At 41.8% G+C, this 27,233-nt stretch overlaps 1 protein-coding gene across 1 annotated transcript in view; it reads right to left on the bottom strand.

The window, feature by feature from the left end:
• Positions 1-27,233, bottom strand: part of sacm1lb (SAC1 like phosphatidylinositide phosphatase b) — a 68,727-nt gene that overhangs the window by 5,002 nt on the left and 36,492 nt on the right. The window contains 13 exon segments of the mRNA XM_028817872.2: positions 528-585; positions 3,239-3,331; positions 7,019-7,112; positions 11,646-11,718; positions 11,810-11,879; positions 18,692-18,830; positions 19,324-19,339; positions 19,342-19,421; positions 20,702-20,781; positions 20,862-20,930; positions 21,755-21,841; positions 23,884-23,969; positions 24,922-25,023. Of these exon segments, the coding sequence (XP_028673705.2) occupies positions 528-585; positions 3,239-3,331; positions 7,019-7,112; positions 11,646-11,718; positions 11,810-11,879; positions 18,692-18,830; positions 19,324-19,339; positions 19,342-19,421; positions 20,702-20,781; positions 20,862-20,930; positions 21,755-21,841; positions 23,884-23,969; positions 24,922-25,023 (1,047 nt within the window).

Raw genomic sequence — 27,233 nt, 5'->3', positions numbered from 1 at the left:
TTCATGTTTAACTGTCTGTCCTTTGTCTCCTCTAAAAATGGGAATTACAGTGCATCCGGAGAGTATTCCCAGCGCTTCATCACTTTTTCCACATTTTGTTATGTTACAGCCTTATTCCAAAATGGATTCAATTCATTTTTTTCCTCAGAATTCTACACACAACACCCCATAATGAAAACGTGACAACTTTCCGGATGCACTGTATTTCAGTGCTGCACTTCTATTGTTCATTTCTAATACAATGCCCTGCTATGCAGCCTGGCTGATGCTTAATGCCTTTCATGGCACCTTCTCTGTTGGACTCCACGTTGCTCTCGTTTCTGTCATTTTCAGTTTTCACATCCTAAATGTAATTTTATTTGCAGCGTGTTCTTTGAGTATATATATTATGGATGTCAATTGTCTATGAACTTTTGCTGTCTACAGTGTCTGTGTACAATCAACACTTCATACACATCAACTCACTTTTATCCTAAGGAAATGACTGCACGAACTTAAAAAAATATAGAACATAAAATATTACTTGCCTGCCATTAGAAGACATATAATACACATAGAAAACGCAACCACCATGATAATTGGCAACTGCAAAAGAAAGAAAAAGACAAGAGTTATGATAAAACACTGCAATTCAATGACATTCTATACCTTACAGTTAGCAGGTGTGAGCAGCAGCTACTCACAGACAAAAAGAAAAGTACGAAACAGTCTGTAATCTTCAAGAAGTGTTTAAAAGAAAAATCAGAACGGATTGCACTTCTGAAGTTATTCCATGGACATGAATAAAAATGACAAATACTTCAAAATATTGTGCCTTCTTTACAGGCCAATGAGGGAGAGAAATCCAATCAAGTTGGATTTGTGTTTTGCATTTGCATCTTTGATATTCTGTTATAATCCTCGTGTTAATATTCATTCAATACAATACATTTACAGTCATATGAAAAAGATTGGAAACCCCTCTTAATTCTTTCTATTTTTGTTTCTCATTGGCTGAGCTTTCAAAGTAGCAACTTCCTTTTAATATCTGACATGCCTTATGGACACAGTAGGATTTCAGCAGTGACATTAAATTTGCTGGATTAACAGAAAATATGCAATATGCATCATAACCAAATTAGACAGGTGCATAAATGTGGGCCCCCCCAACAGAGATATGACATCAATACTTAGTTGAGCCTCCTTTTGTCCTCTAGACGCTGTCCTCCTGTAGCCTCTGATGAGTGTCTGATTCTGGATGGAGGTCTTGTTCACCATTCTTCATACAAAATCTCTCCAGTTCAGTTCAATTTGATGGACAGTCTGCTTCAAATCATCCCACAGATTTTCAATGATATTCAAGTCAGGTGACTGTGACGGCCATTCCAGAACATTGTACTTCTCTCTCTGCATGAATGCCTTTGTAGATTTCCAACTGTGTTTTGGGTCATTGTCTTGTTGGAATATCCAACCCCTGCATAACTTCAACTTTGTGACTGATGCTTGAACATTATCCTGAAGAATTTGTTGATATTGGGTTGAACTCATCCGACCCTCGAATTTAACAAGGGCCCCAGTCCCTGAACTAGCCACACAGCCAACCCCACAGCATGATGGAACCTCCACCAAATTTGACAGTAGGTAGCAGGTGTTTTTTCTTGGAATGCGGTGTTCTTCTTCCGCCATGCAAAGCGCTTTTTGTTCTGACCAAATAACTCCACTTGTGTCTCATCAGTCCAAAGCACTTTGTTCCACAATGAATCTGGCTTGTCTAAATGAGCATTGGCATACAACAAGCGACTCTGTTTGTGGCGTGAGTGCAGAAAGGGCTTCTTTCTCATCACCCTGCCATACAGATGTTCTTTGTGCAAATTGCGCTGAATTGTAGAATGATGTCCAGATACACCATCTGCAGCAAGATGTTCTTGCAGGTCTTTGGAGGTGATCTGTGGGTTGTCTGTAATCATTCTCACAATCCTGCTCATATGCCGCTCATGTATTTTTCTTGGCCTGCCAGACCTGCTGGTTTAACAGCAACTGTGCCTGTGGCCTTCCATTTCCTGATTCCATTCCTTACAGTTACAGAAACTGACAGTTTAAACCTCTGAGATGGCTTTTTGTAGCCTTCCCCTAAACCAGGAGACTCAACAATCTTTGTTTTCAGATCTTTGGAGAGTTGCTTTGAGGATCCCATGCTGTCACTCTTCAGAGGAGAGTCAAAGGGAAGGAAGCACAACTTGCAATTGACCACCTTAAATACCTTTATATCTCCTGATTGGACACACCGGTCTATGAAGTTCAAGGCGTAACAAGCTCATCATACCAAGTAATCAGCATTGAGCAGTGACAGGCATTCAAATCAGCACAATGACAAGGGGACCCACATTTGTGCACAGCCAGTTTTTCACATTTGATTTAATTTCATACAACTAAATACTGCGTCACTAAAAGTCTTTGTTCGGAAAACACCGCAGTACTCAGATGTTCCTAGGAAATGAAAGACAGACCACTGTTATCTTTATTGTTGAAAGGAGAGTCAATTATTATGCAGACTGTGAGGGGGTCCCAAACTTTTTCAAGCATTTTTTTCACTACAGAAAGCACTTCAGTGAACGAGGAGCCACTTCAACCGGCACTAATGTGTAGCATCCAGCTGTATGATGTGATGGCTGCCATTTTGCGCCAGAACACTCACCACACATTGGATGGGAGGCAGTGAAGGGGTGAGAGATTGACAACCAGAGACAGGGATTGATTAGGGGGCCAGAATGACTAGGACATGGAGGGCAATTTAGCCTGGACATTGAGATACACCCTACTGTTTATGAAGGATGACCTTTAGTGTCCACAGAGAGTCAGGACCTCGATTTTACGTCTCATCCAAAGGACGACGCCATTTTTATAGCACAGTGTCCTCGTCACTTCAGGGTAAGTGCCCCCTGCTGGCCTCACCAACACCTCTTCCAGTAGCAACCCAAGCTTTTCCTAGATGGTCTTTGCTTCACGTGGGAGATTTCTTCTGATAGGACTATTTTCCAGAATTTTTGTTAATGAAGGTGACAGTGTTTGGATCATTTGTGGAAAGAAAAGTTTTACAACCCACCAGGCCCCTTAAAACAGAGATAATAAAGGGCTTTATATGACACTTTTTCAGATTTATGAAAACATTTCATAAACTAAAACATTCCTCTCCAAGCCAACATATTTGTATTTTTCTCAAACAACAAATTCAACTGGGGAGGAAGAAAAAGACACTCACAGTGAGGAACTTCCAGTCCTTCTGCACACGAAAAGGTGCCAATGAATCAGCTTCATCGACTGCATAATTACCAAGGATCAAATCAATGGAGTCCTAAAGAAAAAGAAAAGGCAGCAAACAGTCTGAGTGTCACGTGTAAATGTCCAGTTTCATCAAACAGCCCAAAACTGTGTTTCACAAAGCAGGATGCTCCATCATGGCCTGTCCTGCTCTCGCTGTAGATGAACCCTAAAAGGAATACTCCACCCAAAAATGACTCTTTTTTCATCTGTTACTTAACATGTGATAGTAATGACCCTATAAACTCTATAACCCGTGTTATTTGTAGTGATGGCGCAGTAAAATATTTAATCTCGGGGCAACAGCCTTCTTCTGAATGTCAGCAAGGCATTTGCCTTGGAGCTCATTGTGGGCTTTGGGAAAAAACAGCAGAGCACTTACCACCCCCTTGGTGTTAACGGCACTCAGGTGGAGAGGGTGGGCGCTTTCAGAAACATCGGTGGAAATGACCCCATCCAAACACATTGACACCTTGGTGAAGAAGGCATTAGAACATCTTTACCACCTCAGAGATTTTAGTCTGCCTACCCAAATACTAAAAAAATCAATAAATCCACCATTGAAAGTATCCTGACAGGACGTATTACCACCTGGTTTGAAAACAGCATGCAGCAGGACCGCAAGACTTTACAGAGAGCGGTACGGTGACAAGGTGCGCACTGTCTTACTTACAGGACATCTACGTGTGACGATGCGGGTTCACTCCACACTCCCCTTTCAGCTTCTGGGAGCCCTTGAACCCTTCACCATCAGTATTGTTACCGATGAGCTTGGCAGTGAGGTATAACAAATGGAGCAAGAGGATGGTGTACAAAAGTGCGAAGTGCTTTTAAAAAAATCAAATCAAAACAATATCCCAATAAATAGTGCAGTGCCTTCCAAAAAGTCATTAAATAAATAATCCATAAAACAAGTGCTGAAGTGGAGGTTAAAAACACCATAGAAAAAAACAATCCTTTAAAACGAGGTTAAAACAACGCTGGAAGCAGACCCTTTAAAATCCAAAGCCCGATGTCTTCTTTTATCTGGCGGCTACCCTGCTTCTCCTGTACGGGCTTCTCAACCGGGGAGTCGCCATTCCTGCAGCTGACCTTACTACTGTCCGGTTGCCTTCCGTTTCCTGGCTCCGTATGGCTTCCTTACCGGACCGAGACTTGGGTTCCTCAATGGCCAGGTTGCTCACGCTGAGGCTCACCTTCCCAAGACTCCATGACTCCCGCTGCCATCTCGGCCTTACGCGGCCAGCCGTCCTTCATCCCCGGTCACTCCAGCTTCTTGTATGCTCAGATGGAGCGACCGCTTCCTTCTGCCCCACGAGTGTCGACCAAACACCTCTGCTAGGGCTCACTCTCCAGCTAGCTGCCTGTCTGCGAGCACACGCTCGCTCTCGCTCACACTGGTTCTCTCTCCATACTGCTTCCTGCAACCTCGGTCTCTCTTTTCTTTCTCTTCCTTTTTACTCCCCCTTAGCCGCCTCGCGCTTCTCTTTATGAAGACGACGTGGCAGCTGTGGCAAATCAGCAGCCCCCGGGAACAATTACGGATGCGGACCGCTTCTCACCCATGCACTTAGGTGAGAAACGCCCACATCATGAATCACACCGGGACCTGCTTCAGCCACACAACCACCATGCCCCTCACTAAGCCACGAGTGTGGTGATAATTTATTTAAAACTGGCCTTTGACGGGAGCTGTGGACCCGCAACACCACACTACGCCAAGTGATGTCAAAGAACATAATCAGAGATGCCAACGATCCAAACAGCGGCCTCGTCTCTGTACTGCGGTCAGGGAAACGCTACGGCTACATGAAGACCAGTCTGAGAGACTCAGGGGGAGCTTCTGCACGCCATCCATATGCATCTTAAACAAGGACAGTGCCTGGAGCTGCACAATACCCCACTGTTAATTCCCCAAAATTATTTATTATATAATTTTATAGCATTAATATAATTCTGACATTGTATATATGTGAATGTGAATTTCCCATTGGGATTAATAAAGTATCTATCTATCTATATAATTATTGACAGAGCTGAGTATTTACTATTTATTGTCTTTGATGTTCTTCTAATGCACAGTCTAGGAGTTCAGCGACTAAGCATTTCACTACATACGAGGGGGGACCCAAAAATAACAAGAATAAAAAAAAAAAAAAATCTCAGAACATTTCCAAAATTGTATCACCCTCAAAATACTCTGAGATGCAATACACTTGTCCCACTGCTCTTTCCATTGTTCAAAACTGTTCTTAAACTCTTGCAATGTGATAGCCTTCAGTGCCTCCATCGTTTGCTTCTTGACTTTCTCTACATCCTGAAAACGCTTTCCTTTAAGGTTCCCCTTCATTGGTGAAAATGAGAAAAACAATCGCAGGGTGCAAAGTCCAGGGAGTAGGGCGGAGTGGGAAACCATTGTCATCCCGTTTTCTGTGAGAAACTGCTGCACGCTCAATGCTGTTGTCGTGATACAGAAGCCACTCGCCTGATCGTCACAATTTCCGGTCGTTTTCCACACACTGCGTCACACAATCGTTTGAGCACTTCAAGGACGCCGCTTGGCCAAATGATTCAGAGGACAGTCTAGTACACGCAGCAGACATCGGAACTAACGCCCATCCAGCCTCCAGAAAAAAACTCTTGTTATTTTTGGGTCCCCCCTCATATTGTACTGTACATATAATTGTATGTGACAAATTTGTCTTCATGGAAGATGGAGATCACAAAATTATGAATGCACCCGAGTCCAACACTGAACAGCAAACAGTATCAAAAAAAATCACGTAAACCAAATGTCAGGTATCCCGTCGTGAGCTCCAACATACTTAAATGTGGATAAATAAATCTCTTCCATGAGTGACTGGGATTGAGCTTTTGAACAGAAGACCTGCTTCACCTTTCATTTGGTGCTATTAAGACACAACATTGCAGTTCTGGGGTTTTTGATTTGTGAAGCTGCACCAGTAAATGAACCTTTCTGCTGGTTTAGGTATCTCAAATATAATATGAGGGCAACCTTCCACTCTGTTTGGTTGAACGTTTGTTCTGTAGACCAATGATCTGCAATGCTAAATTTACCTAAAGTGGCACGACAGCCAATGACTGAGCTGTTGCTGGTCAGAAGTGTCCACTCTATGAAGGAGGAAGCAGGTGTTTAATTCAAAGGCTTATTCTCATTTGACCAAACTCAACTTTTGCACACTAGAAGGTTTCTTGATAGTGTTGTATTTAACAATATTTTAGCAATAATGCATGTTCAGCACATTCGGAGCATACGAGTGAATACCCGACCTTTGCATTATGAGACACGAGTAAGTCCAGTTCTTTTACGGACTTTTTAAAAATTGCTTGCTGTTGTTCAGAATTGACTCTCGTTGAAGTATCAGGAGATTTGTCATCTCTGCTCTCCATGAGCACATGAGATTAAAAGCTTTTCTCAGCCATCACTAACCAACAACGCAGAGTAAGTAACAAATGTAAAATATCTATTTTTGGGTGGAGTATTCCTTTATGGAATTTAGAATGAGGTCTAGGATTAGTAAGTCTGTATTTGTAAAAATTACAATAGACAGACATAATGAGGGAGATGACACTCCTTTGCCTTCCATTTGTAATGTACTACTACATATGCACAGTAAAGCATTATTAACAAAAGGTCTGAACATCTTTAGGAAATGTAGAATTTATGCAGTATGTGTAGCTATGAAGAAAAAAAAATTACTTGTCGGAAGCCGTCTGAGAAATTATTCTTGTAGTATCGAATCATCGCATTCCAGCCATCCATGACCAGTCCCCACTGTGTCCTCTTCCCAGTCCTGAATTAATAAGAAAAAATAACTTCAGATAAACCAGTACACCTCATGGTGAAAAGCAAAAGCAATTTTGCTGTGAAGAGAGTAAATATTTTCATTGACCTCATGCTTGTAAGAGAGTTTAAATCTTATTTGGTGTTTAAACATGTGAGAGGGCTGCATAAACGTCACGTATTACCTGTATGTGTGTATCCTGCTGTATATCTGCCTATGACTGTATCTAATAAAGCTCCAAGGTCTAGAATGCAGCTACGAGACGGACAGTTGCTTAAACGTCTATGCATTTTATAGTAAACTAGCCACGTAACATGTCAAAGTCAGGAAACAGAATACACTTTAAAATCCTTGCTATCTCAGTCCGTTTAAACACCTTCAGCACCTTTCTTCAGAATCCTTGAGTGTCTGAAGCCCTCTTGACCAGCACTTCCCATCTCGAGTGCATTCCCATAAAGCCTGCTTCTCAGACTCTGGCATTTCTAGGCACCTTGCTCATCTCCCGTCCTCTTTTATACTTCTTGTGTTCAATTCTCAGTGTGCCTCCTACACCTTTACTTCTCCTCATGTGTCTCACACTCGGATTTCCTCTTGTGATCACTTCAAAACAATCTCGATGAGAACAGGCCATTCAGTCTAACAAGGCTCCCCAGGCCTATGCACTCAGTTCCTCCAAAATAACAGCAAGTCAAAGTTTTGAAGGTCCATAATGTCCAACATTCTACCACACTACTTGGTCGCATGTGTCTGTGGTTCTCTGTGTGAAGAGAAACTTCCTAATGAAAGTTTATAGAACCTTTAAGAAGTTTCCAACTGTGTCCCCGTGTTCTTGATGAACTCATTTTAAAGTCACCATCTCGATCCACTGCACTAATTCCCTTCATAATCTTAAACACTTCACTCATGTCAACTCTTAATCTTCTTTTGCTTAAACAGAAAAGGTTCAGCTCTTATAATGTTTCGTCATAATTCAACCCCTGTAGTCCTGGAATCAGCCTAGATGCTCTTCTCTGGACCTGTTCTTGTGCTGCTGTGTCTTTATGGTGACCCAGACTGCACACAGGACTCCACATGAGGCCTCACCAGTGTGTTATAAAGCTTGAGCAGAACCTCCTGGGACTTGTACTCCACACATCAAGGCGCTATATAAACTGAATATTCTCTTAGCCTTCATAACTTTGGATGCAATGAATTTGCATTTGAAGATGTGAGTTCCAAAATCTGCTAATTACACCTTTTGGTAAAATTTAGTGAACGCGTGATTGTGACTTTTCATGCAGTTGGTCATGTGCCAAAAATATGTTTGAACTTCAAAACCTGCTAACTGCAACAGTGTAGCGCTGTAGTTTTAGGGATTTAGTTTCAAAATCTGCTTACGGACCCAGATTTTCCTATTTATCTCCAAAATTTATCTTTTGTACTTAGCTGATTTTGGAACTGAGCTCTTCATTTGTCTAGATTTGATTGTCTCATACATATATGACATACACAAAGTATTCTTAAACTTTAAAGTAAACAATCTAAAGTACGTAAAAAGTAACGGCCACTCATTATAATGATGTAATACAATCCTCTTGTGCAAATGAAAGCAGATCTACTACGTTTTCTACTACCAAAACTACTACTACATCTACGCTCTCGTCATCTACTTTATTTCAGTGAGAAGGTTGTTCTTGTTTGCCTTGAATAAGAATATGAAACTGTGGAGTGGTCTTCGACAAGATGACACACATATCATCTTTGACATCCAATCTATTTCGACTTTTCGTTTTGGTAGAAACAAGTGCTGAAAACCCTGATTCACAAAAGTATGTAAGTAGCAAAGGGAACCAAAGCACTCATAATACGTGAGAAAAGTAACAGTGAGAGGCGTAACACACACGTAAAATCACGGGAGAAAGTTCACACAAGAAGAATTGACAGTACCAGGCTGTACAGTGAATATAAATGTTCATTTTTATCTGACCCTCACAGACCCCCTGAAAACCATCCATGGACCTGCAGGTTAAGAACTCCTGCTCTAGATATTCCAGCATGTTGGTAAAACATGACCTTCCTCTTCTGAGTCAATGCTGACTGTTCAGAATAACTCCTGTTCTTACTCAATCTCTTCCTTAACGATTCCTTCCGTTAACTTACCTGTGATGCACGTTACCAAAGCCAAACTGACCAATCAGATTGCTTGGAGGTACAAGAAACACACGGTGACTTCAGTGTTTTATTATATGGTAGATGAAGGCAGCCAAGTGGCACAGTGGTTAGCCCGGCAACCTCACAGCTCCGGGGACGCCAAATGCAGTCTGTGTGAAATGTCTCTCCCTTTCCCTCATGTAATAAAGATGAGCTGTAGATTACATGATGATTCAGACCTGGCCTGATGTGTGTGTGTCTGTGTGTGTGTATTTAACGGTGTCCGCCAATAGACTGGCACACCATCACATTTGGTTCCTACTTGCACTCTGGATTAGCGGAGGCTCCCCATATCTTTACAACAGGAAAAGCACAATTACATAAATGTATGGCTGCAGGAATATCTCGTAAGGATTTTAAATGATGACTGGACAACAGCATCGCACACCTTCTGCAGATTTTTTTTGCCCATGAACCTCCTATTCCACCTCATCTCTAAGGCACTTTAGTAGACTGAAATCTGGGGACCATGTAGGCCATTGGAGTTGACTGAATGCACTTTCATGTTCACAGAACCAACTTGAATTGATTCAAATATTTGAATTACTGGGCAGGCTGTGACTTTAAAATGACTCCAACAAGAACACAGAGGCACAATTGGAGTCTTTTTAAGGGTAATAGTTGCACAAATGTTATACAATTTTTCTTCACACAGAGAACCACAAAAACATGAAATAAGTGACCAAGCAGAGTAGTAAAGAATAGGACTTTAGGGGCCTTCAAAATTCGACTTGATGCAATGTCGAACTGACATCTTTGTGGGGCTGAATGGCCTGATCGCGTCAAAATGTTTCTAAATTTTGCAATGTTTTATGACGGGGTGCATCATCATTTTGAAAAAGTGGAGATTATGGCCATAAAGCAATGCAGATGGTCAGCAACTATGCTTCGGTACACAGTAGCATTCAATGACACTAAAATGTGACTAAGTGACAGAACGTGTACCAAGGGAAACACCCCACGTATCATTCAAGGCCAGAGCGATGCAGGGATTCACGCCGTTTAAGTTAAACTCCGAGTCTACCATCCACATGCATAGAAAAACTGAGAATCCTTCAGGCCACAGTGTTTGAATGTTCACTAAGACCACATGCCGATTTCAGACATGGTCGACTCAGAGATGCTCTTCTGCACATCACTGCTGTAAAGAGCCGCTCTTTGAGAATTTGTGGCCTTCCTGATAACTTCAGTGATTCTAGCCAGTCTGCTCTGAACCTTCTGATTAACAGAACTGCCACTGAGTGGATATTTTTTTTCATATTGCAGCATCTTCTGTAAGAAACGTTGGGCTTAGGGTCACTCAGAGAGAGACTAGCAAGACATATTGAGTGAGAATGTCATCTTCTCTGTAAACCTAAGAGACTTCAGCGTGTCAATATCCCAGGAGTGCAGCTGTTATTATGAAATTGAGCACCAACGATCATCCCTTCGTCAAAGCGCTTCAGATGACGTTGGTCATTCGGATGTTCAGATGAACTATCTGCATGTTAAATGTATACTGAGTTGCAGCCACATGATTGGCTGCATGGAGAAAGGGGCTGTTTGTGTTATTAAGCAGATGGACCTAATAAAGCGGCCGCCAAGTGTATAAATAAGTTATTACGTCAGCCTGGGCAGATAAAATGACCCCTCTGGGGTTCCTCAGAGAGAAAAGCAGGAAACATTGATCAGGTAGTTGTGAGCTTTATATTCTTACAAATTAATTAACAAGGCCATACTGCCTATTAAATTAAACAAATTATTTAGTGACCATTCCATCAAAACTTCCATTCTGTTTGAAATTTAAAGGGATGTGCCTGAAATCACATTTTAGATTTTTTTTTTTTTAAAATGGGACTTCTTTGTGACCAGGCTAGCAGGACTGAAACTTAGAATGTTATCTGTGTCGCTGACGGGTTTTCGTGTTTCCGTATCATGAAAGCAGGAGTACTGGGGGAAAAACTGAACCTGAGGCAAAGAGGGCTATTAGGTGCAGTCAGGACCACCGCTCAAACACGCAATGTCCGGAAACTGCTCTGGAGCTCCGTTACGTGGGTCCTACGCTCACTAATTAATGTCAAAAGAGTGCACGTGTATTGAAAAGCAGCTGTCTGAACGTCAAACCCTTCACCCTTTTGACTGATTGATTCACATGATTAAGAGCAGAACTGTGTACCTTACTGAAATGTAACATGAAAATGACGGGGTCACATGGACACCGCGTGTTGTTTCTGTTATTCTATGCCTGCAGTTTGACAATCTATGCTGTTTTATTTAACTTTTCTGCTATAAAACACCAACAAATATATACTGTATAATTTGTATATAAGTTGAATTATGCCATATTTGGATTTGTGGTTGGCTATGTCTTACCTTGTAAAATCCGTTTTCAAGGCCCCAGTTCCAGCATACTGCTTAGCACATGCATTGGCATTGTCTGCCCAGGCTATATAAAATATAAAACACATTGTATGTCAAAATATATAAAACAATGAGGAGAAATAAAAAGGTTTGTCAAATCTTGGAGAGAAATTTACCATTTTTGTAAATCTTTTCAAAATCGGCTTGCTCTTCGATCCTCTGTCCAACATGAAGAACTCCAAGCCTCTGTTTCCATAAGAAATCAACACAGTAAATCAAATTAAAACTGAACACTGTTCACTCATTTTTGAACATGCTAAACCCACTTCAGGGGTCTGAAGGTGCAGAGTCAACCCGGGCAGCACTGAGCACTAGAAAGGAAGCAGCCAGCAAATTAGGGCCTGTGTATGCCCAAACGCGGTCACCAGCCTGCCTCTCAAGCACATATCTGGAGCCATTCAAGGAATGCCAGGGTACCCTGATGATGTTCACGACAGACAGAATCAAACCAAATATGCGCTTATCACCCAGTCTTAATAACATCCATTGCTGGTTGGACGTGTTGCTCAGTTGTTTTAAGCAATGCCAACAACGTGCCTTTGAACACAATTCCAAATGATCCGTTCTCCAAAATGAAAATCCTTCACAACAAGGTTGCTTCTCTTAGCTGCTTTCCTGTCAAAGTTGGCCTGTGCTGACTTAAAGGAGCTGAATTATCTGCTATACCAGATAAAACCTTTCTTGTGATATGGATTCAAAAATACAAATAAAACAAACATTCTACTAGTATGCTATTTAAAAACTTGCAATCATATTTTAATGTAAAACATGTTCCATCACAAAATGTGCAAATCTGTGCGTGTAAAAAGTAACGGGAAATGTTCTGCTGTGTCGTAAAGTTTTGGCCTTGTATGCAAACTGTGTGTGACAAGTGAGCCTGCCACTTCAGAATGCTGCCCAGAGTGGTGTGCAGTTTGAGCCCACTAGGAAGTCGATGTCAGCTCTGGACCTCCGTGACTCCACATTAGGCCTGACAGTGCTTATACTTTACAGTGGTGTGAAAAACTATTTGCCCCCTTCCTGATTTCTTATTCTTTTGCATGTTTGTCACACAATGTTTCTGATCATCAAACACATTTAACCATTAGTCAAATATAACACAAGTAAACACAAAATGCAGTTTGTAAATGGTGGTTTTTATTATTTAGGGAGAAAAAAAAATCCAAACCTACATGGCCCTGTGTGAAAAAGTAATTGCCCCCCTGAACCTAATAACTGGTTGGGCCACCCCTTAGCAGCAATAACTGCAATCAAGCGTTTGCGATAACTTGCAATGAGTCTTTTACAGCGCTCTGGAGGAATTTTGGCCCACTCATCTTTGCAAAATTGTTGTAATTCAGCTTTATTTGAGGGTTTTCTAGCATGAACCGCCTTTTTAAGGTCATGCCATAGCATCTCAATTGGATTCAGGTCAGGACTTTGACTAGGCCACTCCAAAGTCTTCATTTTGTTTTTCTTCAGCCATTCAGAGGTGGATTTGCTGGTGTGTTTTGGGTCATTGTCCTGTTGCAGCACCCAGGATCGCTTCAGCTTGAGTTGACGAACAGATGGCCGGACATTCTCCTTCAGGATTTTTTGGTAGACAGTAGAATTCATGGTTCCATCTATCACAGCAAGCCTTCCAGGTCCTGAAGCAGCAAAACAACCCCAGACCATCACACTACCACCACCATATTTTACTGTTGGTATGATGTTCTTTTTCTGAAATGCTGTGTTCCTTTTACGCCAGATGTAACGGGACATTTGCCTTCCAAAAAGTTCAACTTTTGACTCATCAGTCCACAAGGTATTTTCCCAAAAGTCTTGGCAATCATTGAGATGTTTCTTAGCAAAATTGATACGAGCCCTAATGTTCCTTTTGCTTAACAGTGGTTTGCGTCTTGGAAATCTGCCATGCAGGCCGTTTTTGCCCAGTCTCTTTCTTATGGTGGAGTCGTGAACACTGACCTTAATTGAGGCAAGTGAGGCCTGCAGTTCTTTAGATGTTGTCCTGGGGTCTTTTGTGACCTCTCGGATGAGTCGTCTCTGCGCTCTTGGGGTAATTTGGTCGGCCGGCCACTCCTGGGAAGGTTCACCACTGTTCCATGTTTTTGCCATTTGTGGATAATGGCTCTCACTGTGGTTCGCTGGAGTCCCAAAGCTTTAGAAATGGCTTTATAACCTTTACCAGACTGATAGATCTCAATTACTTCTGTTCTCATTTGTTCCTGAATTTCTTTGGATCTTGGCATGATGTCTAGCTTTTGAGGTGCTTTTGGTCTACTTCTCTGTGTCAGGCAGCTCCTATTTAAGTGATTTCTTGATTGAAACAGGTGTGGCAGTAATCAGGCCTGGGGGTGGCTACGGAAATTGAACTCAGGTGTGATACACCACAGTTAGGTTATTTTTTAACAAGGGGGCAATTACTTTTTCACACAGGGCCATGTAGGTTTGGATTTTTTTTCTCCCTAAATAATAAACACCATCATTTAAAAACTGCATTTTGTGTTTACTTGTGTTATATTTGACTAATGGTTAAATGTGTTTGATGATCAGAAACATTTTGTGTGACAAACATGCAAAAGAATAAGAAATCAGGAAGGGGGCAAATAGTTTTTCACACCACTGTATATTTAAAGGTGGCGATTAAAAAAGAGGGAGAAAGGGCAGGAAAAAAAACCAAAAACAAAATGTGTCTTGTTGTGTGTTTGCTGGGTGGCAGCAGCCATGGCGAGTGGGTAAGTGAGACAGAAACTGCACTTTCTCATCAGGTCAAGCAGGAGAGGTGAATCCCGGCTACTGAATCTACAGGACAAATAAGAGGTGCGCCTGTATGCACAATTAGTCATCAATCCATTTGACACTTAACAATAAAAATGTTTCAGTCTTAAAAGTAAATACAAATATATTACACTGGTACCTACGAAAACGGTCAGAATTTTATACAATATGGTGATTTAGATTTTTTTTAACCATACCATCCACTTCTACTGGTTTATTTATTTATTTTTATGTGAAACTCTGACACGGCCATCTTTTATTTGTACCTATAGGTGGAGACCCTTCATCAAAGTATCAGGGCAGATGTTAATATTCTATATTTAAGCTATATTTTATAGAGCCCCAGAGGTGTCATCCATCCATTTTCCAACCCGCTGAATCTGAACACAGGGTCATGGGGGTCTGCTGGAGCCAATCCCAGCCAACACAGGGCACGAGGCAGGAAACAATCCTGGGCAGGGTGCCAACCCACCGCAGCAGAGGTGTCATCGTTCCAATGAATTAGGTAACTCGTTTGAACAGATTATTGTTATTTTATTGCTCTTATTTCAGTAGTACGCAGCCCTGTTCCATATTAATTTGTTCAAAACAGAATATTATTATTTTTCCCCCCCTTGCAATCCAGTTCTTATTATGGAGCCCCTACAGTTTTTCTGGCATACAGTTCAGTGCACCGTAAGTGAACTCTAAGGGGTGTGATAAAATCAGTGAATCAGAACTAACTGGAAGACCACAGCGGTTCAAATGGTTCTTTTGAGGAGTCCTGAAATGAGTTTCAAATGCATGAGAAGTTACAGGAATGGATTTATGGAATTTTCCCCCAAAAACGTGATATTCCAGGGTCAGTGGTGGAAACGTTAATAGAAGACGAGGTAAGTTTAAAATCTATTCGATAACAACAGCACTGAACAGCATAGAGTTGACTGAAACTATTGGCGGGTTGTACTCGTCTGGCTCCAGTTCACTAGCAGGAAAAATAAATAGCTACTGAAATAAGAGTCAGGGAAAAAATCAAAAGAACTCGTTTGTATGAGTTAGTAATTCATTCTAATGAGTTATGTCATTCGTCTGGACGAGTTACTAATGTGTTCAAACACGTTTTTTTTGCCTGACCCCTATGGAATTCCGTAATACAGTGATCCCCCGCTATATCGCGGTTCAGCTATCGCGCCCCCGCTACATCACAGATTTATTATTATTATTATTATTACCCTAAGTTCTTGTCTATAAGCCGGACTCATGTATTAGCCGGAGACCAAAAATCATACGAATTTTTAAAATAAAATCGTATCATAGACAAGCCGGACTCATGGATAAGCCGAACGTACTATAACCTATAACTAATAGAAGGGAGGGAGGTCAGTGGTCTCACTCGCGCCCATTTAATTTCTTTAAGGGGGGAGAGAGTGTGAGATATTGGCGTCTCTCTCACTCCCCGCATGGCGCGGTTGGAGCGGCCGGAGCGCGTTCTTTCTGCTCTGGGCGTCGCCGAGTCAACACGAGCGCATAGCGGTCATTTAAATTGTGATTTTATATGTAAGCATATTTAAATATATATCGCGGATTTCTGCGGACAATGGGTCTTTTAATTTCTGGTACATGCTTCCTCAGTTGGTTTGCCCAGTTGATTTCATACAAGGGACGCTATTGGCAGATGGCTGAGAAGCTACCCGGCTTACTTTTCTGTCTCTCTTGCGCTGACTATCTGTGATCCTGACGTATGGGATTGAGCAGGGGGGCTGTTTGCACACCTAGACGATACGGACGCTCGTCTAAAAATGCTGAAAGATTATCTTCACGTTGCTATCTTTTGTAAAGCTGATTCCTGAAAAGACATGCTGCACAGTGCTTCGCATACTTAAAAGCTCGAAGGGCACGTATTGATTTTTGACTGAAAAACAAACTCTCCCTCTCTCTCTCTTTGTCTGCTCCTGACGGAGGGGGTGTGAGCTGCCGCCTTCAACAGCTTTGTGCCGCGGTGCTTCGCATACTTAAAAGCCAAACAGCCCTATTGATTTGTTTGCTTCACTCCTTTGAAGAGGAAGATATGTTTGCATTCTTTTAATTGTGAGACGGAACTGTCATCTCTGTCTTGTCATGGAGCACAGTTTAAACTTTTGAAAAAGAGACAAATGTTTGTTTGCAGTGTTTGAATAACGTTCCTGTCTCTCTACAACCTCCTGTGTTTCTGCGCAAATCTGTGACCCAAGCATGACAATATAAAAATAACCATATAAACATATGGTTTCTACTTCGCGGATTTTCTTATTTCGCGGGTGGCTCTGGAACGCAACCCCCGCGATGGATGTATAAGCCGGACTTATGTATAAGCCGATATTCTATTTTTTCATTTTCACAACTTTTTTCCTTAGATAAGCCGCGGCTTATTGACAAGAACTTAGGGTACTACTACTAGGTGGCTCCGCCCCCTGCTCGCCCACCCCCACGTTTGGTTTACTGGATAAACAATTTAAACAGATTGTTATTTTCATGGGAATTGTTACATAGTCATTATTTTCATTTTTACTTGAAAACTTTTGTAAAAAAATATTTGTCCTTTATTTTCGGCCCCGGGCATGATTACATCTCTTTCTCGCGGGACTTATAACGCTGCTCCGGGTGTGAAGGGGGAGTCTGAACGCACGCTAAAGAGATGCGATTGGTTCAGCTGCTGGCCAGCTGTGTGTTGTGCTTGTTGCGCTTTGCGTCAATCACTTAAAAGCCTGTACAGCAGCTGTCCTTTTGCTGCTGCGCGTCTCTGCCACTCACTTTGAGAAGGGGGGGGGGGCGGTGGGAGGGCTGAACGCATGCTAAGCTGAAGTGGACAGATCAGCTACTGGCTTGCTGCGTGTTCTGCTTGTCGTTGTTTTAAAAGCCCCTGAAGTGTGTCTGCCAAAACGCTATATAAATGTAATGAATTATTATTATTATTAAAAGCATTCCAACAACTGCTAGTTAGACGTTCGTGAACTTGTTTTAAATTGTTTGTAAATAGGGCGTGACGTGCAAAGGTCACCATCTCACGGGTTTTGCTTCCTAAGGTTGTTCTGTCGTGTCGTCAGAAGTGTCTATTCGAGATGATCTGGTCTCGATCGCTTCGCTCAAACATCCAAACCCCCCCGGAGGTGCGCTACACTCCTGCCGCTTTGCATCTCTCCCACTCGCGTTGTGAAGGAGGGGGAGCTGAAGAAACGCTAAGGAGAAGCGGATGGACCAGCTACTGGCTTTGTGCTGCTTCTGCCAAGATGCCTGTTCTGCTTGTCGCTCTGCGCGTCGATCATTTAAAAGCCTGTACAGCAGCTGTCCTTCTGTCTCACTGCCTTGTCTTGCGTGACGTTAAAATGTCTCTCGCGGGACGTCAAATTGTCTTCTGAGAAGATTTTTCTTATAATAGGGAGATGTTCCTTAGCTCGACATCCACATATCATATGTGTTTACAAAGTGTGTTTTAATAAGTTTACATGTGGGAGGGGTATTTTAAGGCTTACACACAAAAAAAAAAATGTTTATTTATATGGTCTTTCTATATCGCGGATTTTCACCTATCACTGAAGGGTCTGGAATGTAACTTCTGCAATAGACGGGGGATCACTGTACTTAGTATTTCTATTTTAATAGACAATCAGTTTACAGCAGTTCATCCAACTTTAGAAATTCAGCCTTCCTAACTAACCACTAAGTTTATGGGGCCGTGACTTCAGACATGATAAAATGCATCCACTCTGTACAATAGCTGAAGCACTTTATTTTTTTTTATTTTAGTAGGCCCCCTCACTGCCCGTTTTTAAATCGCGTCTTAAAACTTGCTTTTGTTTCCTGGCTTTTAACTCGGTTCGGGAGTTGTTTGTTCACCCTTTGTCCGGATTTTAAAATTGTCTGTCATTTGTTTTATTTATTGTTACTTAAATTCTTACCTTATACAGATTATTGTTATTTTATTCCCCCAACTATTATTTCAGTAGTATGCAGCCCTGTTCTGTATTAATTTGTTCAGACAGATTATTATTTTTATTGTGGAGCCCCTACAGTTTTCCTGGTATACAGTTCAGTGCACCATAAGTGGTTATCTGCTACACGGTTTGTACAGCACTTTGGGTTCAACTCCCATTGTTTAAAAGTGCTTTATAAATCAACATGAAATTAAATGAAATTTTCTTGTTAGACAAGTAAAGTATCATGTTATGGGCCAAAATAAAAAATAAGCATCGCCCCAAACTCCTGGAGTATCAGGTCCTCACCTGTAACTGGGACTGCAAAGAGCGGCGAGCTAGCAGACTCTGAATCACGTTGGTCCTGTCGAGGCAGTCCATGCAGTTGCTGCGGAACGTGCCCTCCTGCTGCATCAGCACTTTGCCATCTGAGTCCACCAGGAAGTAACTGGAAGGAAAACACGGCAATCCTGAGGCTTCCTTGACTTGAAAATTATGAGCACAATAAGCTCGACTTTATAGCCAAACAACTTTAAGAACGTATGTTTTTACAAAACTTGAACATCTAAGGTTGGGAGAGGAAAGTGGCAGCAAAAGCTAACACTCTGTGAGTGCAGTGTGGCCTGGAGAATTAATGAGACTTTTTCTTATATAATGAATTAATTAAACAATAATAAAATATGAAATTGCATCTTACCTAAGGCGTACACTTATATGGCTGTCTTGTAATAAAAATAAATCAACCAAAAAAATTAGGGTTAACCCTAACCCTAATCCTAACCCTAATTTCAAAAGCTACGCCACAGATAAACATCATATGTGTAAACTCTGTTTAACATCATGAAACCGACCTACTTGAGTCACAATTACTCTGGCATGTGCAGCATATTTATTAAAAAGTCCAAAAGTCTTACACTTTGAAAATTAAAATAAGCAATTACCCAAAATCATCTTGCATTCTGCAACCTTGTCTACTAAAATCTGCAGTCGATCCCACCTCATTCTGCTACATTCCTTGTGAAAGTCAAACGCAACGTACCTGAACAAAGAGAGGACAACATTAACAGAGAGGAAACAGCATCAGATTTTCAACTGGAACACAAAGCGCCTCACAATTCTGTTGTCGGGCTAACAGACTTTACGTCCAGGCATCTCTCAAAGCTCGTTGCAATTTAAGCTCCGTGTTCTGGCACTTTAACAGCTAAGGCATTAAATTTAGAGGCTGGCTGGACTGAAAATGGTGGCCTCTCCACAAACTAATTTTTGGACTCCTAAGTTAGTTGGTGATCTGTTGGTTTGCATTGCAGCTCATTAATTTTGGTTGATGGTTACAAAAAAAAAATTCAGTTTCCAAATGTTAAAAATGAAGACAAATAAAATGAAGGCAAGTGTAATGCACAAGGCGGCAGTACCTGCAGGCTCTGTGGCCCTCTAGGATCTGAATTTGGCATGCCTGGTCTAAGTTTCTACCTTAAATTACTTCCCTTCAATCACCACTAGGTGGTGTCAGTTATGCAATGCACTAATTGGAAAGGTGCTGACCCAGGGGTCCCCAACTCCGATCCTAGGGGGCCACAGTGGCTGCAGGTTTTCATTCTCACCCTTTTCTTAATCGGTGACCTGTTTTTGCTCCTAATTAACTTCTTTTGAATTCATTTTATTTGACTTGCTCTTGAAGACCCAGACCCCTTAATTGTTTCTTTTCCTTAATTAGCAGCCAAACAACAATGAGATACAACATGGCCAGCATTGTCGATCACACAATATCTGAAAATAAAGAAAGGTGAAGGTCTCAGGAGTGTTGATCTGCTCAGGACCTCAAAACATTTTATCAGTGCTCTTAGAAAAGAGAAAATCGACAATTTCGGAAATGTCTGCTATTGCACAATGAGAGCAGCAACAAGCCATGGAATTAAAGAATGAGTTTAATCAACGACAAGAATCAGAGCCTAATTAAGCAGGTGGTTGGAGTGAAATTGGTTGGAGTTTGAGGCCCTGACTAAGGTGGTCTTCTGTTGGCTCACACACTTCACATTTCATTTCTGTTTGAAGCAATTCAGAGGAACGATGAAGAAATTCAGGAGAACAAATCTTAAAAAACAAGTCAATTAAAATTCAAAAGAAGTTAATTAGCAGCAATAACAGGTCACTAATTAAGAAAAGGGTTAGAATGAAAATCTGCAGCCACTGGGGCCCACCAGGACTGGAGTTGGGGACGCCTGTGCTAACCACATGACGGTGATGCACAATAACTACCCAACAAAACGTGCATCAAACACAAAAGCTTCCATTGGTGCCCCAAATTGTGTCGACACTCACTTCACCATTCCATTTCCCATGTTCTCTACCATTTTGGAAAATTCTTGCTCCAGGGGTTTTTCGGAACCTTTCTGGTTTACCTGAAAGAGACAATCTTGCAGTGAGCAGAAGAATACAGTTAGGAATAGACAGGCTGAAGATGAGAATAGGGAATTCATACCAAATTTAAAATAACTTGTTTGCCATAGCTAATAATCTGCGAGTCAAAATGTCGCTGGAAGCCATCCATCTGTAACAAAACCAAAAGAAGTTTTTTTTTTGGACAGAACAGCTCATGAATTCATTTCTTCAATAGCAACGCCAGAATCAAAGCAGTTCCATTCCTTAGAAATTGTTTCAGACCAGTTATTTAGGTTTCTAATATTGCAAATGCTCAGAATTGTCCGAAACCTTCCAGCATCAGATAAAATAGTTTGCAGTATACAAAGGAATCCCCTTCCAGATCCTGGTTTCACCAGAGTCGTGACAACAAAACAGAAGCTCTTGCAGAATTTATGAGAAGCAGCAAGACCATGTTTAAATTCTGTGGGTGGTGTGGTGGTGCAGTGGTTAGCAGTGCTGCTTCAGGCTCCCAAGGATTTGAATCCCATGCCTGGTCGTTGTTTGTGTGGAGTCAGCGGGTTATGCATGGGATTTTCTTTAAAAATTCCCAAAAAGGTGTATGTTAATTGGTAACTTTGATCTGGCCCTGTGTGAGTGTGGGTGAGGGTGCATGAGTAGGCCCTGTGATGGGCTGATGCCCAGGCCAAGGTTGGCTCCAGCTTTGTACCCAACACTTCCAAGGATAGGCTCCGGCCCACCATGACTCTCTAGTCTAAATGGACTTTACAAGCTCAGTACATGACCAAGTCACTCTTGGCACACATCTCAAACGCTGCTCACATCTTGGATCTCGCCTTTCAGTAATATACTGTACTCCAACATTACCTTCATCAATTCAAACTCACAAATCTTGTTACGTTTTAAAGGATCACAACAACTTTTCAAAATAAACAATTTTCATTTTAGGAAATGATTAGAAATGAGAAAAAACATGACATGTGATATGCTTACATGGTTTACAGTTTTGTTGATCTGAGGTTTTGGTTTATACCTGAGGTTTGGTCTTTGTGACCAGTAAAATGGAATTGATCCCCGTGTCTGAAAGAAAGACATAAAGAAAGGCAACAAAAAGAGAAAAGTTTCAATAAAAACGTACATGGGCAAAGTGAAGTCAACTCAGTCTTTAGCTAAGAAAGGCTTTTACAATTATTGCAGTTAAAGTTTTCCTGGACCTCCTACTTCATAGAAAGGAAACACCTTCACTTTCTGAACTAAAAATCAGGAGTGCTCTCCCTTCGACTTTCTCGTATACTCAGATATGGGGATGGATATCTGAGGAGTAAACAGCAAGACAATGATGATATTTTAATAATAATTAATTCTTTGCATTTATATAGCGCTTTTCTCACTACTCAAAGCGCTCAGTAATTGCAGGTTAAAGCCTTCCTCAAGGGCCCAACAGAGCAGAGTCCCTATTGGCATTTACAAGATTCGAACCGGCGACCTTCCGATTGCCAGCACAGATCCCTAGCCTCAGAGCCACCACTCCGCCCATATTTTAATATCATGTACATTAAAGAACCATCAACAACAAATCAAATCAAATTAATAATATATTGAACAATTATTAGAAAAGTAAAGGTGAATAAAGCGGACTCTGCAGCTTCATGAATAAAAGGTAAAGTACCACTGCCGGTTAGCAGAAACAGCCCAAAAGTTGATAGAAATCGACATTTTGTACCTAACAGCAGTGTATGCAAAATTTGGTTGACTTAAGTGAAAGTAAACTCAAGTTATCGGGTTTACACACACGGACATAATTCTAAAAATTGTATTTCTGACAAGGGGAGGTCTAAAACGTCGAGATTCATCAAAATCTCGACATCACATTTTTGGACGATTACAATACTTTCCCTATGCTTTGTATACGAGAAAGTAAAAAAGTACAAACATGTGAAAATGTCAGTGCCCCCATTGGAAATGATGGACTTTTTCAACATATCTGAACAAGAAAACGGTGCCTTGAGATAAAAGTGATGAACCTGAATAAATGACACACCAAACTGACACGGTGTATTCATTCTCAAAATCAAAATTAACACACATGCAGATCTGCCACAAAGAAAAATGGAGATACTGACAAGAAAATCACCAAGTCGCTAAATATCCGGATAAATCAATCATTAAAATTGGAAAGAGTGCGGCACATCTGTTAATCTGCCTCGAGCAGGCTGTCCACAAAAACTGAATGACTGTGCAAGACGACGACTAGTGAGGGAGAGCACCAGGAGACCACTGAGTACCCTGAAGCTACAGTGTGTGATATCTGAGAGTCTGTGCAGACAACTGGGCCCTGGTGCTTTATGGGGAAGTGGCAAAGAGAACAAAAACACACAGGACATCTCAGCAGTGGGCAATTGGGGGAGACCCAAGTCAGCTGGAAGAAGGTTCTATGATCTGATAAGACCACAGCTGATCTTTTTGGCCATCAGACATGTTGCATTACACATTACCACAAACACACCATGACCACCATGATGTGGTGGTGGCAGAATCAGGCCTTGGGGATGCTTCTCTGCAGCAGGCCCAGAAAGCAATGCAGCAAAACACCAAGAAATCCTGGAGGAAAACCTGATGCAGTCTGCAAGAAACTTTTGCCCTACAAGAAGAATTATTTTCCAGCAAGACACTAAATTCAAAAATAAAGCCAAAGTTACACGATATGTGACTGGGACGGGAACACAGATCTCTATCCAATGCAGAATGAGTGGCTGGACTTATAAAAGGCTGTTTACTCACGGCCCCCATGACACCTGACAGAAGATAAGCAGTTTGGCCAAGAAGAAGGGGGGTTTGGGGGTTGGGGAACGGCAAAGTTGACCGAAGTAGACCTGTGCACACAGTCTCGAGGCTGTCCACCCCAATATTTATCACACTTCAAATCCATCAAATTAGAATGAGGTGCCGATGATCAGAACCTCCGCAGGGAGTATGCAGGTGGACCTGACTGTCAGATTTAAACCACAGCTATTGAGGGTCTGTTGTTCCCTTTGCTACGGACGTGTGAGGGGTCATCATGCCAAGATCTTTTAAATGTTTAATACCCAGCACTCCATATTCTTTTCAAATATTGAGTGTACCTGCACAAAAGAAGCTTTTCCTCCACTATACTGGACAATCTGTTCTGTCTCCACATAGTTAGCAGCATGTCCTTCTGAATCAATACCTGAAGAACAAGAAGGGGGAAAAAAAACACAGAAAACCTCATATCAGCAAATTACTTACAGTACCTGAAAGCATAAACAGATCTCAAAGAAATGAACAAGTAGTGGCATTGCTGAGATGGCACTACCCAGTGCTGGGGGTTGTCTCCTGGAAGTTGTGCCATATTGTCATCATCACTGCAATAACACATAAGTAGGCATTGCATGTCTGCCAGTATCCGAGGTTACTGACGAAACCTAAAGCAAACGTCGAGTTATATAAATCACTTACTGTGCATTCCTCTTTAATGTTTTTGGTAATGCGACTCGGTTGACTGATTACCCCGTTTTTGACTCTGTGTGTGTGTCTCTTTGGCATCATTTGGCATAACAGAAATCTACTGACTACAGAAGGCTGTGTGGGGACCTACTCGAGGTCATTAAAATTTACAAAGGCAAACAGAAAACTGCTCTGTTAAATTGTGAATTTTGTACTGGAGGCCACCTAAGTGGAAGTACATTTGGTATGGAGGTCCTTGAGTTATGAGAATCTGGAACAGAGTCATGAAATTAAAGGGTAAACATTGACGACTTTTAGAAAGTATGTGGATGAGATATTGGAACAGCAGAACTATTAGGTAAGCAAACAAGGGAGATGAACTGAGCTGAACGGTCCATCCTCACCAGTCTAACGTCTTATGTTCAAAGCAACTAAACCCACACAGGCAAAGACTTCATCAGATGGAGTAAAATGTGATCTAAACTGTGGCTAGCAATCTGCAAACTCAAGGACACAATTACACACCATGAGTGAAACGAGAGATGGTAAATAATCTACGTAACACGTCTTTATACTGTAGGAGTGAATCAAGGGTGGCTGAGGAAAACCACCCACAGGGAACCCCAGGCAGGAAGTGAAATGCGGCCCCCATCTACTGTCAGGACTATTAGTATAATAAAGAATACTTTACTCACCTCGGACATAGTACCTTACGCCTGCCCGGAAGCAACTTCTCCTTGAGATCAATATCCAGTCAAACATCTTTCCATTGATGTAGCAGGATTTCATAAAAATAACTGACTCAAGGTTAAGGATTCATTTCACTGAGGAGAACAACAACACAGTTTTAAACTGTTCAATGGGGTTGTGAAATTGAATCTACTATATAATAATACACTAAGGTCTGTGTGTCCAGTCCGTCAGAGCAATCTGATTGGTCAGTTTGGCTTTGATGACGCAACGAAAGAGGAGATGTGAGTATGAGGCAGACGAGGAGGAATAACGGTGTAGGAGGTGTGCTGACAGTCACCTTTACAGACGGCAAGCATAAAACTGGACAAGAGGCGAGAAAGAAGCTAAGTGGGAGAAGCTGGCTTTATGGGAACAGGCTCGAGAGGGGCAGTGTCGGGGAAGAGATGTTCAGACACACGCGAACACCAAGGGAAGGTGATGAAGGTACGCGTAGGGTAAGAGACAGCGTGTACTTTTTAATCATTCTATTATCTGTCTTTGATAGGTAGCGTGGCTAGTAACATAACTGATTGAACAAGTATTCACCTAAATCATCACTGGTGCAGCCAACTGGTTTTAGAAGTCACATAATTAGTTTGATAGAGTTCCAGAATCGAGTCTCCAAACAGGTTTCAGGTGATCACAGGTACATTTATCTAGAGGTTCAAACTGTGGTGAGTCAGTATGGTGCCCTAACCCAGTGTTTTTCAACCAGTGTGCCATGGCACAGTGGTGCACCATGAGAGCTGCCCAGGTGTGCCATAGAAATAAAAAAGTGTTGTCTGAACCTGAGAGGGACAATCTCTCCTGGTAATCAAGACCTGTCTGAGGAGGACAGGAATACCTGAAGAAGCTGGCATAAAGACAGCTCTGTGATCACTATATTGCAGAAACAGCACTTTGGATGTGTCTCCTGGCTGCTAGAGTCCATCTGCCTGGGTGTGTGGTTACCAGCAAGTCTCACAGGGCAGGTGGATAGTGGGCATATGAATTGCCTCTGAGACAGAGAGGGGCGGGAAAAGGGACAAAACAGCTAGGAGATGCCACCAACGTCCTTCAGTGCAGTGTCTGTGAACAGAGATCTTGGAGCTGCTTTTTTTACTGGCCTCTCCGGTAGTCCTGCCCCTTCAGATAATTGAGCACATGTATGAGATATAATGTGTTTGTGGTTAGTAAAATACTAATGTGCTTTGAGAGGTTTTTGGTTACAAAAAGCCTGCCACCACAGAAAAAAGGTTGGGAAAAACTGCCCTAACCTACACAATGAAGACAACAGGACAGTCCCAGAACCTCTGTGAAAAGCACAAGTCAGGAGATGGGGACAAGAAAATCTCCAAGTCACTGAATATCCAGGTAAATCAAACATTAAGAACTGGAACGAGTATGATGGCACTGCTGTAACTCTTCCTACAGCCGACCACCCACAAAAACTGAGTGACAGTGTGAGAAGAGGGCTAGTGAGGGAGACCACCAAGAGACCTCTAAGAACCCTGCAGGGGCCATAAGCAGCAGTGTCTGACAACTGAGAGGCAGTGCAGACAACAACTGCACTTGGGTGTTTCACCACTCACAACTTTACGGGACGCACAAGACATCTCGGCAGATGAGAGACTGTGACGTTCAGCTGGAAGAAGGTTCCATGGCCTGACGAGACCAAAACTGAGCTTTATGGCTGTCAGACTGAACACCATGTTGCACTTCACGCTACCACAAACACTCCAGGCCCACCGTGCTACACCATGATGTGGAGGCGGCAGAATCAGGCTGTGTGGATGTTTCTCTGTAGCAGGCAGATATCCTGGAGGAAAACGTACCTGAAGAAGGCGGCCGACTTGCTTCGAAAGCCTGCATATTGTAATCTCTTTAGTTAGCCAATGAAAGGGGTCATTTTGCTTGACTTCTCACTATATCTATCTATCTATCTATCTATCTATCTATCTATCTATCTATCTATCTATCTATCTATCTATCTATCTATCTATCTATCTATCTATCTATCTATCTATCTATCTATCTATCTATCTATCTATCTATCTATCTATCTATCTATCTATCTCCATAATGGCTAACACAGTACAACACCCTAGTACTACAACTGTGTGCTGTAATTTATCTGATTATTTTTAGTTGTACTTGTTTTATAATATACTTGGTAATAGTATAGACTCAACTACACAAGACTAATTCATTAAAATCCATACTTCAGAAGAATGGAGTCCTGCCACGTGCAAAAGTTCACTGACGACACTGCTATCGTGGGGTGCATCAGAAGTGG

This window comes from Erpetoichthys calabaricus, chromosome 13 (assembly GCF_900747795.2).
Source record: "Erpetoichthys calabaricus chromosome 13, fErpCal1.3, whole genome shotgun sequence".
In the NCBI taxonomy this organism is placed as follows: domain Eukaryota; kingdom Metazoa; phylum Chordata; class Cladistia; order Polypteriformes; family Polypteridae; genus Erpetoichthys; species Erpetoichthys calabaricus.
This window is presented reverse-complemented; position numbering and strand designations above follow the sequence as displayed.